This window comes from Triticum aestivum, chromosome 7B (genome assembly GCF_018294505.1).
Source record: "Triticum aestivum cultivar Chinese Spring chromosome 7B, IWGSC CS RefSeq v2.1, whole genome shotgun sequence".
Classification (NCBI taxonomy): Eukaryota; Viridiplantae; Streptophyta; class Magnoliopsida; order Poales; family Poaceae; genus Triticum; species Triticum aestivum.
Genome location: NC_057813.1, coordinates 102,237,221 through 102,255,292, shown reverse-complemented (window position 1 = coordinate 102,255,292; position 18,072 = coordinate 102,237,221). Strand labels below are relative to the sequence as shown.

The window sequence follows — 18,072 nt, the reverse complement described above, 5'->3', positions numbered from 1 at the left end:
CCAACAATCTTATAAGTCTACGGACTACTAACACGTGATCCTGATAGAAAGAAGAGATAGCCTAGTTCTTAATCCCCGTAGAAGAAAAGATGATGACTCAGATCAGAAGGCCATGAGGTATAAGGAGTAAAAAGAGCCTTACGTTCCATCCCACAATCAATTCCCTTATATAACTAAAGAATTTCTAGACTCAACTTCGACCAGTTTGGCTTGGTAATCCTACAGGCAGTCAAGCTCTGATACCAACACTGTCAGGACCCCGACTCAATGCCACATCGACCTAGCATGTAACACCTCATATCACTTTGCGGCCTCACGCACGGTATTCCCACGGGTGTCGCCTTACCTTTGCCCGGGACCGTTTGCGCCTTTTGGCACACGTATATGACAGTGTCGCTAGCATCCATATGATAAGGAGCCCGGGCTGACATGGCTAGTCGTAAACCCAAAGTGGCACAGACTTACAGGGACAGGCATCCATGACCCAGCATCGAATGTGTCGGTCATCAGCGAGTGAATCCAGGCTGTAGCACTGGGCTAGCAGGACTCCGGTGAACCGGGCTGTAGCGGGCTAACAGGACTCCGGTATTCATCGCGTGACATTTCCCCGAAGAGACAGACACAGGAACGAAGAAGGACACATGCCGGCCAGCCTAAGTGTCCCGGAGCAGTAGCAAGCTACCATGGCTCGGTGGAAACACTAGGAGACATTTCCCGGTAAGAGAGGCTACCAAGGATAGACAACTAGGTTGTCAGATCCCACACATACCAAGCATTTCAATAGCATACACACAATATGCTCGATATGTGCAAATACAACATGGCATCACAACATGACTCTACAACTCAAGTATTTTAATCAATAGGCTCCGAGGAGCGAGATATTACAAACATGGGTCTTATGACCCAACAATCAGAGCATACAGGTCAAAGCACAAGCGGAAGCTATCATGTCTGGGTACAGACATCTATAAATGAAAAAGGCTGAGAAGCCTGACTATCTATCAGATCCTGCCGAGGGCACAAGATCGTAGCTGAGGTAACAAGCTAAACGTCGAAGTCCACGCGGAACTACTAGTGAGACTGAAGTCTCTCTGCAAAACATAAAATAGGCAAACGTGAGTACAAATGTACCCAGCAAGACTTACATCAGAGCTAACTACATATGCATCATTATCAACAAAGGGGGTGGTGGGGTTTAACTGCAGCAAGCCAACTTTGACTCGGTGGCTATCCTGAACTACGACTGCAAGTAACTCTTTTGAGGTGGCGCACATGAGTCCACATATTCACCATATCAATACACCACTATGGATCCGCTCCCGTCTCCCTACGAGAACGCCATCCATAGCACTCACGCTTATCTTGCGTATTTTAGAGTATCCACTTTCACTTGTCTATGAACTGATATAAGCAACCCAGAAGTCCTTTTCCGCGGACACGGCTATTCGAATAGATGATGTTAACCCTGCAGGGGTGTACTTCTTCATACATGTTTCCACCACTTAGCGTCTGCACACGACATGTGCTCGGCAGACTTCAAGCGAAAGCCGACGTGGGTGTAGACCACGACCTACCTAAACACTCAAGTCTCTAGTCCAGGTTTATCGCCTATTCGGGTTCCATCCATGAGGAGATCCGGCCGGAGTTTCGCTCACAGCCCCAAACGATGTGAACAGGGTTCCGTGACACCAAACGGGTGCCCGGTTTACCCGGCCACGTGCCTACCGCATCACAGCCCACCCCTACGGTCAGTGCTATCCACGGCCTCCAGCATACTACAAACACCAGAAACTACTTGCAACTCCTGGACAGAGGACAAGGGTGAATAAGAAGTCGAGCGGGGTCATATTTCAGGGCCCAATGCATGGCAGTAGCTGAATCATGGATCACAAACACAGAACTCAGTTCCTAAGGACGGCTTCAATGAGACAACCCACCATGTACTCCTACATGGCCTCTCACCGCTACCTTTACCAAATCGTGTTCACACACTTAGCTCACACACAGTAGGACATGTTCACACGCCTCTGATTCATCCCCGATGAATCAGACCTGACTCAACTCTAAGCAGTAGCAGGCATGACAAACAAGCATGAATGAGTAGGCACAATAGGGCTCAAACAACTCCTACTCATGCTAGTGGGTTTCATCTATTTACTGTGGCAATGACAGGTCATGCAGAGGATAAAGGGGTTCAACTACCGCAGCAAGTAACAAATATGTCGTTGTTGTCCTAATGCAGTAAAAGAGAGCAGGAGCGAGAGAGTGGGATTTTATCGGAATGAACAAGGGGGTTTTGCTTGCCTGGCACTTCTGAAGATAACATTGAGTCTTCATCAGTGTCAACGATCACAACGTCGGAACATCGTCTACCGGGAGGGAACAGATACCGGCAACAAAGAAGAAATACAATCAATGCAATGCACAATATGATGCATGCTCATGACATGGCAATATGAATGTGTTTTGGGCTAATGCATCTAGCAACAGATTAAATGAAGTTGGTTTGAATACAAGATTCAAATTTAAACTCCATATGCGATTATTCAAATGCCATTTAATTGATTTGTGCTAAACAGCATCTATAAGTTGTTCTAACATGCATGAAAGTGGTACAGATGGATTCCTTGAATTTTTCTGATAATTTTTCATATATAATTTATTTCATTTGGAGTTACGGTTGAATTTCTATGATTTATTGAAGTTTTAGCTATTTTCTGAAATTAATAAATCATTTAAGAATTATTTAAATTCCAGAAAACATTTACTGCGTCAGCAGTGCGTCACCGTGACGTCAGCAGGTCAACAGACGCTGCTGCTGGTCAAACCTGACGTGTGGGGGCCACACGTCAGTGACACAGGGTTGTTTAACCCACTGACAGGTGGGACCGGTCAACGGCCACGTCAGCTAGGTCAACTCCGACGCGTGGGGCCACTGTGGTTAACTTAAACTAAACAGGGGGTTAACCGTGGTTAGTTAAGGGCGTGGGGCCCATATGTCATCGACACACGACACTGACTAAACGCGATTAGCACCTAAACTAATGGTGCCACGTCAGCCACCGGAGACCAGCCGGCGGCGACCACAGGACACGGCGGGGCACGCCGGACTTGCGCTAGAGGCGTCAGCTTGGCGCGCTGAGGGCACCAGGGGATGGCCCTTGCTCTCGCGCATCCAGAGGACCGAGTGGGAGGTCGTGGGGTCGCCGGAACTCATGCCGGCGACGAGCTTTGGCGGCGATGGTGTTCGGTGGTGCTCGGGCGCGTCGCTACGGTGCATCAGTGAGCAAATGGAGAGGCTGGGCAGCACCTGCTAGGCATGGGGAGCACTAAGAGCAGCACAGTGAGGCCAGGGGAGCACGGAGGCTATGCGTGCAGCAGCAATGGCGGATGGTGGCTTCGGTGCTCGTGGGGAACGGTGCTACGGCACGGAGGAAAGCATGCTAAGTTAGGGGAAAAGGTCAGTGGCTCACGGCGATGACGAGGGGACGCTCGGCGAGGTCGGGGACGGTCCGGAGCCGACGAATTTGACGAAGATGGCCGGCGGTCCCGAGGTTGAAGAAGACATCGTGGGCGGTGTTGCGGCACGTCCGGGGCCTTGTGGCTCGGTGGGGAGAAGGAGGGGGTCGAGGCGGAGCCTTTGAGCGCATCGGCGAGGCTAGGGGGTGGCGGTGGCCGCGAGGGAGCTCGTCGGTGCCGCCGGCTCCGTTCAGGCGAGTGAGAGAGAAATCCAGGGGAGAGGATGAAGGCGCGGGAGAGTGAAGGAGAGAGGCAGGGAGGTGCGTGGCGCTCCGTGGCGTGGATTAGGACGAAGGGCGGCCTCCAGCGCGAAGCAGGAGGTGGCCGGGGTTCTCGGGCGCGCGCCACGCCTCGCCTCTGCCTACTGGCAGAGGAAGACGACGAGCGGCGAGGTAGATGGGCTGGGCTGGGCCGCTGGAGGAGCTGGGCCAGGTAAGTGGCGCCAGGTAAGTTCTGTTCTGTTTCATATTTTTCTTCTGTTTTGTTTTTTTATTTAATCTTTTGCCACTGTTTTGAAATAAAACAAATTCAAAGACAGTGACAAAATTCCCCTGAACATTTTTTTTAGCACAATGGAATTATACCAAAGCACATAAAAATGTTTCAGTTATTTGAACATATATTCAGTAATATTTGGATATAAGTTCAAATTCAAGATAGTATTGATTTAAATTCAAAGTCCCAAAATAAATCCTTTTAAAATGTTCATTATTTTTGGTTTGGATCAAAACCCTTGCCAAAAAATATTAAACATCTAAGAAGAGCATTTTGGAACAATGGATGAGATTTTAGGGTTTTTGCCCTTCTTTTATTTAGGGTTTTGAGGCTTCTGAATTCCTCAGTTCAGGTTTTCAAAAAATTTAAACATGATGCTCAGATGGAAGCAGGCATAGGACAGGCCAGAACTAGGGATGTGACAGAAACCGACATATCATATGGTATTACAAAAACTGATTTGGAGTATTTTTCACACTGTGTACTTCTTTAGACCAAACAATGAAAAACCTGGCTGTTACAATATACGTTCAGCGTACCTAGCAGCACTACCTACCTGTAGACACGAAGACGATAGAGTACTACCTAGCAGCACTTGGCACCATTTTCAGTCGTTACTCGTGTTCTTTTTTTGCTACAATCACCCCTATATTTTCTACATTATCAACACGAAATGCTTTTAGTTCTTGTGTTTGACCCCTTCCAACGTTTGATATCTACACTAATGGTTGGGAGGCCACCCTGTGATGCCGCTTGAGAGGAAGTTATGCGCACGTTTTAATTTAAAGAGAAACCCGAAGTCACTGCCTCCATCTAGAAAAACATTAAAAAATCATTACCTCTATCTAGAAAAAGAAGTTAAAAAGAAAAAAAATCATCAATGCAGCCTACCAGCGAGCGGCACTTTGCGTAGCCCTCCATTTTAAAAAACATATATGAGGTCATCACCTTCATCCAAAAAGGAAAAAACATTTAAAATATTCCTCACCTTCATCTAAAAATAATATCCCAAAAGTTTTTTCAACACATCAATAAGGCTCATCAGTGTAAGCACAAACATTGCACCAATCATGCTACGGGGATTAGTGAAAGTGGGAACAAACAAATGATGAACATGATGAAAACTAACAGAGAATGGTCATTTTATTTTATTCATTCAGTTTTACTCAGAAGCCACGATGCACTCGGCACAAACTGCCACAAACTCACGAAGTGGTTGACACTACAATTGCAACAAACTCGCAACACAGTTGACACTACAACTTCCACAAACTCACAATACAACACAGAGTATTGGGTCCAGCTGCATTTGGAGGGCTGAAGGATCGGATTAACCTTGGAAAGCGCATCTTCTGGACTTGCGTGTCTGATCTCCGTCGCCTCCTGGTTCTTGCTCCACGCGGTCGCTGGTCTGTCCATGCCTATGCCAGCTCAGCAAAGCCCAAGAAAAGAGGCGTCATTTTGTCAACATATCGAGGGCATAGACTTTGGGTTTCACCAGGACTAGGTCGTTGACGACACACAGAACGCCGCTTTCCCACCGATTAAAGACGGAACCTCGGATTGGAGCGAAGCGCTTGGCCTATGCGATCATGAGGATAAAGAACGCATCCCCGGCAAGCTCTTGTAATTATGTTTTCTATCTTCTATAAAAGTATGGTACGCTATTGACGTACTCTCGAAAAGAAAAGATAAAGAACGCAAAGGGGACCTCCAGCTTCTCGTCAGGCCCGCCCTGGTGGTTGGCGAGAGTCTTCATATGCTCGAGTGCCTCGTCTATGTTGATCTTCACCGTCAACGGTCCACTAGCCCCATCCTTCTTGCAGAAAAGGGTCGGGGTAGCCGCCGCCAAAGGACAGCAGCGTTGCGCCTGGCATCGTGTACTGATCTGCTTGAGGCTGAAAGACGAACAACTTCCCCTGATTGTTGGCAAAGCCTGACATGTAAAGGTTATCGGATTGAAAGAAGAAGTCGACTATATTTTTTCCGTAGCCGGTGAGGGTGAGGTTGAACCACGTAGCCGGCGCGACGCATAGCTGTTATTGCGCCAGTACCGAGTGTTGCCTGGTCGACCGCGTGGTTGTGGCGCTAACGTGGTAGTCGAATTTCTGGTGGAGTGGAGGCCTGGGGGGCGATGCCCCCCTCCCCTGCATGGTACGGATCATTATCGTCATATGTCACCTCTACTATATATATCCTTTGTAAGCCGCCTCACGAGATAAGTCGGTTAGCTGTAAATCTCCAGTGTTTGTAATCTACCCCATACTTTGTTGTCGTCGGCACCGCTGGTATCCGCTTCCCGGACATTATTGGGTGCGAAGGTCTTGTCGTCGTCAAGGAAGAGTCATTGGGCGCCAACTTCGGGGAAACTGCACCTCGACGGGCATGGTGGAGTTGGTCATCACCTTGTTGTCGTTGAACGTGTCTAGCGAGACGGCTAGGTCGACCACCACGAGCACCGCTACCAGGAGCGCGATGGTGAGGCCAATGACAGAGTGCTTCGCAATGGGCATGGGCAGTGGACGAGGGGAAGGAGGCAGGGGATGTGGGAATGATCATGGATGAGATGGATAGAGGGAGGCAGGGCAGTGGTATTTTATAGGGACTAGCAAAGTTAGCTAAGCGCATGTAAATAAATTATCTCTACTATTAAAGAGAACTAGAAAGTATGGCGCGCTGTCATTGTTGAGGAAATCGTTAACTGGTAGCTGCTCGATTGGCTTGCGAGTAGGGGATTAATAGGCTAATTGGTAAGTTAATCGGCCATTTAATCAATTAATCGGACGATTTATTGGTTTATCGGCTACTCGGTGACCCTATGAGTAGGGGTTAATCGGCAAGTTAACTGGTTAATCGGACGAATTCTTGAATAGGGCGCGCTGTGCTGCACCCGTGCCGGCTACCGCTATAGTTGCGTTTTGCATCGCCTGGTTTGTGTGTTGTGCATGATGGAGGTGGATAATAGAGATGGACATAAGCATTTGGGTAAACATTATTGTGTTTACTCTAGTGCTTTCCTGCCTTTCTTCAACATCAGTAAAGTGTTTCATGTGCTGACAGATTGTTCTAATGTCAACATAACAACTAATTATCAGCTATGTGTAATGATGGATACCATCTTTTTTCTACGGGAGTGTATTCATTTGAATATAGCACATGACAAAACAATCTATAAGTACAACACATGGCAAAACAATATGTATCGTCGCATGACCACTTCCACAAATACTTCATCTTCGTCTAGCAAACTTATGCACTCCAAGCAAAAAAAGTCAAGAATAGCAAACAGTTAGTGTGTTTTCTGCGTTTTTCTCAGATTTAAATTTTAAACGTAAGATTTTACACAAGAAACAAGAGAAATGTATTATCAACTCTCAAGTACATGATTAGCCATACAATCATTTAAGGTGCAACAATATTGTAGCGACAGAAACAACCTGCTCAAACTACTGACAGAAACAAACCAAGTTGCGTCAACAAAATTGACACCAGTCTGACACCGAACATGTTTTGGCACAGGAGAACTAACAGAAAGAAGAATAGAAACAATTCAAAACTTTTTGAAGGGAAAGAACACGTGAAGTCAGTACTGACTCAGTGTTGTAGATTTGTAATCGTCGCTCATCAGGCAGGAGACGCCATGGCCACATCAATTCACCGATTTAGTCGTGCGCGATCAACCCATCAGAGGGCACTGCCTTCTCCTCCTGGCAGGTGGGCAGTGGCCATGGCAATTATAGTAAGCGACCCGCCGAGCAGGGTAATGGGGCGGAAGTGGCGAGAGAGAGACGACGAAGGTGACAGATGGGTGGACCTTGCTGGGAGGCTGCAATGCGATGAGGAGAAGTCACACGGGGAGTTGCACGGGGGATGGGACTTGGCGGAGGCGGCAGCATAGGTGGCACTGACGGTGGCAAAAAATATTGGGCAGTTGGATCGACATCGTTGCTGGAGAGAATAGAATGACTTGGAGATAATTTTCTATTTTTTTTCTAGATGATGATTTTCTTAGCGCTAACCAAACTGGCCACCAGCTATTTTTTTTTTGTTAGAGTGTGACATCATGGCAGCGTATGTATAGCATGGTTGTGTCCCAGCTGCAGGCAACACACGTACATGGCAAAAGGGCAAGGCCACCAGCTGATTGGGTCCACACGCCAGCCTCACATACTCGGCAGGAGGCCTCAGCACTCTCCATTCTAGCCAAGCATAAACTTGAAAGAGATATGTACATCGTCTCGTTTCTTTACCAGCAACCAACGAGGACGTCTTCCTACCGGGTTTTTTCAATTGCTTGGTTTTCTCCTAGCATGCCCACCTGAACCGATACCAACCTGTCCAAACTTTCCTAACATACCAACCCCTCTATATGTTACTGCTCTCGTTGGGCATGTTAGAGCAACTCCAATGTGAGATGCTCATGTTGTTTTTGCGGTTTGTGTTTCTTGTCATGGTGAACGGATACTTGTTTCTACCTATTCGCTTCATAAATGTTGTAACAAAGATTGGTTTAATACTAATAAGTTTATGCAAGAGTGGATATGTTGTGTGTAATCATGGGCGGATTCACGCGATGGCCTGGGGCGTAAGGCCCAGGCAGAAGGGGCTACAATAAAACACTACAGTCAACGGAGCTGCCTGGGCCTTGGCTCAGTTCGCATGGGGCCTGACCCATTCCTGGGTCCGCCACTGTGTGTAATGACAACCCACGTGAGATTGTGGGCATTGGTTCTATCCAGATCAGGACGCATGATGACATGATACGTACACACGCTAACAGATATGAGACACATACCAAACATGACGATAAACCTCATCTCGCTTAGTACCCTTGACATCAAAGGATACAAACAAGGTGGAGTTTTGAAGGTATCAAAAGATTAGTGTGGCATTATTTTTTGAAACATAAATATGATGTTTTCAATGCCTTTAATTAAGAATGGAAAGTTATGGTACAAAGGCAAACTGAGAGGAGGTAAAAATAATTCGTACTTACAATGGTATGAAACTCCGGTCAAAAGCTTTTAACGGTTATTGCAGAAACTTAGGCATCGTCAAGCAACACACCATACCGTACACTCCTCAACTGAATGGTGAGGCTGAGCGCATGAGCATGAGCATCATCTCCACGGCTCGCTTCAGGTTGTCCAATGCTCATATGGGCAAACATTTTGAAAAAAGTCCACATTACAACCCTGAACTAACCACTCGATTTAGAATTCAACCCTGAACTTCAAAACCGGTCACCCTACACCCCCAAACTAACCACGCGGTCTAGAACTCAACCCTGCTCGTGGTTTTGGCTAAGTCGGGTGGTTTTGACGGAGTTGACCACTAACTGGGCAGTGCTAGTTCATGGTTTTCATCCATGAGTGGTTAGTTCATGGTTGTAATGTGGACTTCTCTCAAACGTTTTTGGGCTGAAGCAGCCTCCACCGCCTACTACCTAATCAACAGGTTTTCATCCATTCCACTTAACAAGAAAACACTCATTGAGGTACGGTCTGCTGCAGGCTATATATGGGTATAGAAATGTTCAAAGTCCAAGGAGTTAAAAAAATTAAAACATAAAACCCAAAAAAGAATAAAGTTGGAAAAAAAGAAGGGATGGACGAGGGGGAAAACAGAAGATAAAATTAAAGGCAAAAGCAACAGGAAAAACGAAAACGAAAAAGAAAAAGAAGAAGACAAAATAAGAAGGAAACAGGGAAATGGATCAATCAAGACCATAGAGTTTCAAAAGTCAGACTGATGACCGAATCCGTCATGCTCTCGGTTCACCCGTCTGACCGACGGTTCGCTTCGTTTGATCGCAGTTCATTAGTGTATACAATGTTCTAACTTCAGTATCAACCTAATACCCAAGACAGCGATCATGCGAGAAATGAAATTATGTAGAACACATTCTAGGTAAGATAAGTCACCAATCATACCTTCAAATAAATTATATAATTTCATTTCATATCCAGTGTGACCATCTTATTGCAAGAGCTGTCAAGAACAAAAATACTGAATATCCTGTCATTATGTACCATTCCTGAACTAGCCAACAGCAATTTACAGATACAACGCCTTTTTGTCCAAATGTAGCGATGGCAAAACCTGGCATTCCTCCTTTCTTCCACGTCATAGCTGGTACTGTTACTTCCCTTGTCCCATCAGGATGGGTGTGGTCTGAGAAGCTATCAGCATGAGCACTAAATATAATCCTGTGGAAAGAAAAATGAGAGTAGGCCTTCAAGTGCCATCCTTGAGGAACAGACTCAATAAGAATTTGTGTGTACAAGAATTTCTTTTACCAAAGTATCACACACGGTTAAAATTGCAACAAGCAAAAGTGCAACAAAAGGACCATCATTAACATGTCTAAGTAATTCAATTCACAGATATACATTTGCCAAAATATGCGGTATATGGAGGACTAACCTTGGTTTAAGCGCTTGAAGAATATACTGTGTTGAATTTGCAGGGAGGGTATGCGATTGATCATATAGCCTCCTGCCATCAACTCCCCTGCGGGGTCCAATTAGCACGTCAGAATATAATCATCAAACCAATAATAAAGGCAACACAGAGACACACAAATGCACATTGTACGCTATTTAATGTTCCAAAAAATTCAAGTTAGGCGATATTAAAAAAACATCAACAGGTAAAGCTCACATGTAACTGCAAAGTATCCACAGAAATGTATCAGCATTGGTATGGAGCAGGAGTTATGACTCTCAACAAAAAAGTATGTTCACAATACACACTATACAAGATTTACCTTAGCTTTGAACTCGGGGGAACCAAAGGATGATCTGAGACAGTTCCATCTGGAAACATGGGAACACCAATGACTCCTGTGTCAGACTTTTGGGACTTATGTAGTGGAATGTGGAGCAAAAGGACAGGACCTGATCCCAACGTCATGCTGTTTTGCCTCCAACTGTGGGCACCGACACCTTCTCCGTTTTCACTTCCCAGAGGAGAATGATCTGCTCCATTTAACCCTTTCTTTTGGAAATGATGGCTTTCCCTCTCCAAAACCTTCTCAACATTGAAGCGCAACGTGTTGCCACCACAGAGCAGTGCAACCGCATTTAGTGACATAAAACTGATATTACTAAACTCAAAAGCGCCACAACCACTTGAATCTAGTCCTGGCAAATGCTTGGCCATATGGTGCACCAATTTACCATCCAAACTCGAACATCCGCCAACATCTTTATCACCTAACACGATATGAAGAGGAAGGGAAGAGTACTGCCCCAATATTCCCTCAAACTGTTCAAGAACAGCTATCCATTTGCTCTCGTTATGCTCTGAACCCCTTGCTGAGATGTCCCCAAGGACTATGATCATATCTGGATTCGTTGTTTCAATAGATTTCTGACGAAGACATAAACACAGCAAATTAGTATTAACCATAACTGTGTACAGTATCCATCAAAAAATCTCATAACTGAAATGACTTAGCCTTTACACTTGCCAATAAGAGATGCATCTTCTATCAGATTTATGACTGAAGTGAAAATAGCTTCTAGGACATTTACCATTACCAATTTCCTGAAATTCAGCCTATATAATCGTCTAGAAATGGAATATATTTCAGGAATTTGTAGACACTTCAGCACCAGACTACTAAGAACTAAAAAACTCGAAGAATTTTGGGTTCGCCCGCATCTGAATCTGATCACTTACAGTGAAAAGCTTGGACGTGACGTGGTCCCGGAAGAAGCGGTCGGCGTAGGTGGCGTCGGACCCGAGGAGCATCAGGTCGGCCACCATCATCGCCCTGAGGTCCCCGGCGGCGAGGTCGGGGGCGGGCGAGCCGCCGGAGCAGGAGGGCGTGGAGAGCCAGTCCTCGAAGGCGAGCAGGGCGGCTACGAGGACGAGCGGCAGCCACGGGCTGGGCCACGCCGCCATCGCCGGCGAGGTCGGGACAACGCGAGGAAAGCGAGGGTGAGGTCAGTAGCGCTGGGGCTTCGGTTTGGTCGTCGCCGGCCATGACGCGGCTGTTTTCCTTGTTTATTTCTCGCGGCGAGTTTTGACCGGCGGTAATTGGCCATGACAGGTTCTTCCCCTGGGTTTTTATCTTCTTCTCCCAGCCATACGATCGAACATTCAACGGCTTAGATCAGTAGCTGCACTGAACGCTAAATAGTAGTTCCAGCATTGTCCAAAGAACTTGCAATTTTTATTTCTGCATCAATCAAATTGTGTATTATCAACTCTCGGGCTGTATATAAAAAACAACAACTCTACGTCCAAGATTTATTAACCGAGTGGTAAACAACAATTGGTTAGATGATTAGAATTGTGATTGATTATGTGTGGGTTATCTTTCAGTGCTTTGGCTTCTCAAAGACGATGGTTAAGGATCTCTTTCTTCCTCCACCAAAAAAGCTCTTCTTCTCTCGTCGGCGCCGTCGCCGGTCCGCCCTATCTTCGATGGCCTCTAGGGCATGGAGGTGTGGAAGATCTCGGCCCCCCGGCGGCAGGAGGGACCCTGTTCTTGTTCTTGTTAGGTCATCGTCTTGGTTGGGTTTGTGTGGTGGCGGCGATGTCCCTTAGTAGTAGGAATAATGTCTCACACGTTCTATCCCCGTTCCGATAGTGTATCTAGCATCGTCGGAGGGCGTGTGAAGGTTTATCTCCATTGGATCTCGCGGGATTCAGTCGGTGCTGGTTTTCGGTGGATCTGTTTGGATCCGGTCTTCATTCGTTTTTATTTGGGTGTTTACAGGTTTGATCTTCTGATCTACGACTTTCTTCATCAGCGATGGTTTCTACTCTGATGTGTTGGTCCTATGGGGTCTTAGCACGACGACTTCCCGACTGTTTACTACAACAAGGTTTGCCCGGCTCCGATGAAGGAGGGGCGATGACGGCAGGGCGCCTTCGTCTCGCTTCAGTGTTTGTAGTCATCGCTAGGTGATCCACGGACATGGTTGTAATTTTTATTATCTCTCTTGCTCTTTGTACTGCCATTATTAAACATAAATAGATTGAAAGTTGCTCATGGAAAAGAAAGGGCGATGGTTAAGACAAGTCTAAGGTCGAGTTTGATCTAATCGCTGTTTTTTTTTTTTAGAAAATGAGTTTGATCTAATCGCTGGTTCTTCTATTTCACCTTTTGTTTTCACAATATTCTTCCCCGTTGTTATAATACGAAACTGCCTTGCAAGGGTTGTCCCAGTTGCATTGCATTAAGTGATCGTAAGTCCTCACCTATTGAGCTGAACAACTCACGTGCCTTTTTAGAACCTTTGAGATCAGTCTAGTTTGTGCATGTCTTTGAGATCAGTCTAGCTTGTGCATATTTTACATCGCAGGCTCGAGCAAAAGTGAAAATATAAAAAGATGAAGCTATAGGCAACGACTTCAAACAACTTCGGTGTAGCTTTTAATTGTATTCTTCTGTATTTGTGTGTGCTTTAGCGTTTTACTTCTATCTGGCGTAATTTGTTTATTTAATGAATAAAGCCATATTGTTATCTTGAAAAGATATTACAAATTATATGCATAATGCATTTGTGGTGGACATGCAATTTGATTCTCTAATCTGGGGCTGTTATTCCGAAAGAGGGTTAAACAAATTAACTATCCAAATGATAGCGCACATACGTGTGGCACTTATCAACACGTCCACATGCACTCAATGTTGTTCGATTCATCTGCACGAATTTTGAAGCAGATGCCATCTGGGTGGAGAGCTACGTAAACAACCAACATCGTGTGGGTGTTATCATTTACATTTAGTGCCACACGTGTGGGTGCTCCTCGCCCGGACGACACACATGACGCTCGCCTGAACATTGGGGCGAAACTGCTCTTCGCCCACACGACACTCACACGGTGATAGACGGCAACTACTGGTGTGCATATGTGACAACTAGTTAATCACACATGGCAACTATGTTTGACCATACATGGCAAGTATGGTTTATGGCAACTAGTCAATCACACATGGCAACTATGTTTGACCATACATGGCAAGTATGGTTTATGGCAACTAGTCAATCATGCACGTCAATTATTGTTTGATCACACATGACAACTGTCATTAATTAGACATGGCAACTATAATTAACCCGAATGAAACCAAAAAAGGAAAAAGGAAACAGAGACGTTGACATGATTTACAACTAAAGTTGCCATCCCGGGATAACTAAAGTTGCTATCAAAAAATGTCAGGGTGGAATTGCTTCGTGACACATATGCGGGGTGGGGGTGAGTAGTTGTTGTTGGTTCGTGTGTAGCACGAAGTAGTTGCGTCCAGACATGTAGGTAGTTTTAATGTTCGCCCACACAATGTCGTGTGGGCTGTTTTCTTGGTACGACCACGCGACTCGTATGGTCGGGTGTCCATTATGTCACACGTGGGACAGTTATCGGCATCAGTTGATTTTAAGAATTAATGAAACCATATATTAATACCACTGTTCCAAGATGGACTATGTCATGGAAATCGTGATGTGAGACTTTTTTGTGCTTATACTTCAGATATCTTCAAATCGAAGAGTGTTACGTAATATAGTTAGAACCCTTTTATTAGTTTTCTGTTAGTAGTAACATACATTAGCCTGACAAGATCGAGCTGCGATCTTAACCTGTCAATGGTGGCTCCAAATCATTCCTGACCCTTTAGCAGTTAATTAAGCTACATCATACATACAACTACAAGGCCGCGGCTACGACGAGGGCTCGACGGAGCCGCCGTGCCTCTGCGGCGACCCCGGCTTGTCGTGGCCGATCCGCGCGGACATCGAGTAGCAGTTCCTCATCCTGCCGCCGCCGGCCTCCACCTCGACGGCGAACACGCCCCAGACCGGCCGGTGGTCGGAGAACCTGGACTCGCCCCGCAGGTACTGCAGCTGCTCGATGCCTTCGCCGTGCCACAGTATCCGGTCGCACCTACGCTGGCATGCAAGTCCTCAGCAACAAGCTTTTACAACCGCCGGCGGCGTTCGCAGGGAGTACGTACCATGCCGGCGTTCGCCGCTTCTTCTTGGACTTGACCGTCTCGCCGGCGTACGCGTCAGAGTTCTGCGTGTACTTGTACGTCGGCGCGAAGCTGATCTTGCCCTCCTTCCAGCCGCCGAACACCCTCCCCGCTTCCCTCTCGATCATCAGCTGCAATGCAACAAAGCCGGGCCATTGAGCAGAGAGATAGGTGTGCAGTGTCTGAAGAAAATTTGCAGTTCGGATTCAGACAGTACCTGGTCCTTCTCCAGCAGAGCGTCCCAGTCGTTCTCCTCCAGCAGCGTCCTCGTCTCCTCGTAGCTCAGGGAGACCCGGTAGTTCAGGTCCCCGAGCCAGATCATCTTGCTGTTGCGCATCGGTCAATGGAGGAATTTTTGCGTGTCAGAGCCAGATTAATGGTGAAGATTGTCAAGAAGATAGGCACGTACTCGTGCTCGAGGATCCGCTCGGGGAGGACGCGCTGGTGGGCGGCGGAGGACTTGCATGCGCGGGGGAAGTGCGCGCTCTTGAGGATCTCGGCGACGTCGGCGTTCCTCCGGACCTCGTCGCCCTCCTTCTCGCCGGAGGCCAGGTGGCTGCACACGAAGCAGAGGCTGGTGTGGTGCAGCGTCATGCTCATGGCGATGCACCCCTTGTTGCCCAGCCAGCGCATGATGCCCCGGCCGACGCAGTCCACCCGGAGGTGCCCCACGTGCTCCACCAGCTCCTTCTTCACCCACACCGACAGGAACAGCCCCACCATCTGCTTGCTCGCGATCAGGCAGTAGCTCATGCCGCCGCCGTCCGCCGCCGACGGCTCGCACTGCCCCGGCGTGGTGGCAGCGGCGGCGCCGTCGTCGTCCCAGCCGCCGGACGACGTCGACGTCGCCTCGGCGGCCGTGCTCGCGGGGGGCGTCTCGGCGGCGCGGTACACGGACTCGCGCACCTCCGTGGCGCGGCGGCGCTGCAGGGACGCCTCCGCGGAGCAGTTGCAGGTCTTGACGAGCGCGCTGTCGACGCGGTAGCTGGTGCTGAGGAGCTTGAGCGACGGCGTCTGGAAGAAGAGGTTGCCGCTGGAGGACCTGGTGGCCATGGCGTCGCGACGGCGGTTCTGCTGCCGGCCGGCGTCGGCGGGGCCAGGCTCCGGCGGCTGCTGCGGCGGCTCGTCGCTGTCCGGCTGCTCCTGCGGATGGTTGAGCGCCTGGTGGATGAGCGCCAGCCACCTCGCCGCCGGCTCGTTGTCCTCCAGCACCAGCACGTTGCCGGCGGTCAGGGGAACGATCTCCTGAAACCTACTCATACAGCGCCGGTCAGATATTCCCCACGTACGAACGCCATGGTACATGGCAAAGCGATGACACATCGCCATTGTCATTGCACCATTAAACTCACTCATGAATCAATACACACGAGGAAGTGCCATGGCGCGCATTACCCTAAGACGTAAATGTCGGAGGACTCGTCCACCTGCAGGAAGTCCTGCAGGTTAAGCCCGTCGTTGGGATTCTTCCCTCCCACGTTCCACGTACCAACGAACACCCTGCGAGCAACATTTGCACATGGTAAATTCGCAAACATCCTTTTTGAATAGAAAAAATATTTATCGGGACCAGGATTCAGAGATCAGATCAACAAACTGAGGACTGTTGAAGAGTCAATCCAACTCTACCTGTATTTGCAGGTGTCGTCATTCTGCTTCTTGGGCGAGTCGACGCAATTCAGGCTGGCGCTCTTGAACCGCACGCGTGCTGCACGACTATGCGGCGAATCTGCAAATGAATGCTCGTTACGTTTGAATGGAAAAGTTGCAAGGAAGAAGGAAATGCAGAATGAATCTGAATGAGGAACTGATTTCTAACCTGGACCGCCGAAACTCTTCCCTTTCTTGCCGAAGATGTTGGACATGGTGATTATGCGCTGGAAGGAGAGCGACAATGCAAAATCAGATAAGCGCCCACGCATTGAAATGTGCAGTCTAATTTCCTTGTCGAGATCGAGATCGATCTTACCTTTCTTGTCGATCGTCGCGGGTCACGTCGTCCGGTGTCTGAGATCGCGAGACGTCGACCATGGCTTGGCCGGCATTCTAACGGCGTACGTGGCTGGCTACGGCATTGCTGCCGCTTTGATCGAGAGGATGTCGTGGAGGGAAAATTCTGTTTCCTCGGAGCGGGAGAGGATCGTGGCGAGGCTAGGGGCGGGGGAAACGGGGAGGAAAAACTGGGTGGTAGGGAGGGACTCGTGTGATCGCGGCTGCAGCAAACCGCCGGGCATGCAGGGTGCTGGTGCTCGTCGCTCAACTGCCTAGCTACCAGACACCTGTTTTTCTCCTCTTCTTCTTATCTATTTTCGTGAGAAGAAACAGCCGTAATAAACGAAGGTTTTTGCTATGGCGTTTTCACAATCTGAAAAACAGTGCAAAACAACAGCTTTCGCTATTGTTTCTCAGTCTGACAAATTGTACATCATCAAAAAGATACTCTCTCTCCGTGGGACGGAGTAAGTAACTTGATGTTTCTCGAAATAAAATTAGACTGTTGCAGTATAAAGTCATCTTTTTTTTTGACTGGAACACCGTGCATTTCAATTACCAAGGACCAACCCGATCGGTGGTCACAACACAAGTTACATTGTCAGGGAGGTTTGAAAGCCAAACAAATTCGTTCCCATAGGCACCACTACAGCCTAAAGCAGCCAGTACATGGGCTGGGGCATTACAAGTGCGTGGACAGTGGTAGACATTCCCCTTAATAAAACCGAACTGGAGCAGGTATTTGAGCTCGCGAAAGATGGCACCCAGTGAGGATCGATCAACAGTTCCAGAATTGATGGCCTGCACAAGAGCCAAGCAATCAGTCTCAAAAACAACACGACCCATGCCATGGTCTTCAGCAAACCGGACCGCATGCAGCAGGGCAGAAGCTTCATCATGAAGAGCATCGGACATGTTTTCCAATACGCCGGCGGCCGCGAAGAGGACGTCTCCAGCATGGTCCCGAGCAATGCACCCCCAGCCACCAGGTTGTGACAGGCCCCTAAACGCTGCATCAATGTTGATTTTAACCATATCCAGAGCTGGCTTGACCCATTTCTCAATCCTCTGCA

General features: G+C 47.8%; 2 protein-coding genes across 4 annotated transcripts; both read right to left on the bottom strand.

The window, feature by feature from the left end:
• Positions 1–9,928: 9,928 nt before the first annotated feature.
• On the bottom strand, positions 9,929–12,048 carry LOC123157336 (metallophosphoesterase 1). Of its 2 annotated transcripts, XM_044575596.1 has the most exons (5): positions 11,704–12,048; positions 10,917–11,391; positions 10,787–10,835; positions 10,444–10,530; positions 9,929–10,226 (listed from the first exon to the last, which is right to left on the bottom strand). In XM_044575596.1, exons 1-5 carry the CDS (start codon positions 11,926–11,928, stop codon positions 9,977–9,979), a joined length of 1,086 nt encoding a protein of 361 aa, XP_044431531.1. In that variant the 5' UTR covers positions 11,929–12,048; the 3' UTR covers positions 9,929–9,976. The 2 variants fall into 2 exon arrangements, with proteins under 2 accessions (XP_044431531.1, XP_044431530.1); XM_044575595.1 differs by having other exon boundaries at positions 10,787–11,391.
• A 2,486-nt stretch (positions 12,049–14,534) lies between these two features.
• LOC123160418 (type I inositol polyphosphate 5-phosphatase 10-like) lies at positions 14,535–17,256 on the bottom strand. 2 transcript variants are annotated; one of them, XM_044578238.1, is made up of 8 exons: positions 16,977–17,256; positions 16,827–16,884; positions 16,637–16,736; positions 16,403–16,507; positions 15,417–16,259; positions 15,225–15,333; positions 14,990–15,138; positions 14,535–14,924 (listed from the first exon to the last, which is right to left on the bottom strand). In XM_044578238.1, the coding sequence occupies exons 2-8, from the start codon at positions 16,870–16,872 to the stop codon at positions 14,786–14,788; spliced, it is 1,491 nt and encodes a 496-aa protein (XP_044434173.1). In that variant the 5' UTR covers positions 16,873–16,884; positions 16,977–17,256; the 3' UTR covers positions 14,535–14,785. The 2 variants fall into 2 exon arrangements, with proteins under 2 accessions (XP_044434173.1, XP_044434172.1); XM_044578237.1 differs by having other exon boundaries at positions 14,535–14,919.
• Between the last annotated feature and the right edge of the window lie 816 nt (positions 17,257–18,072).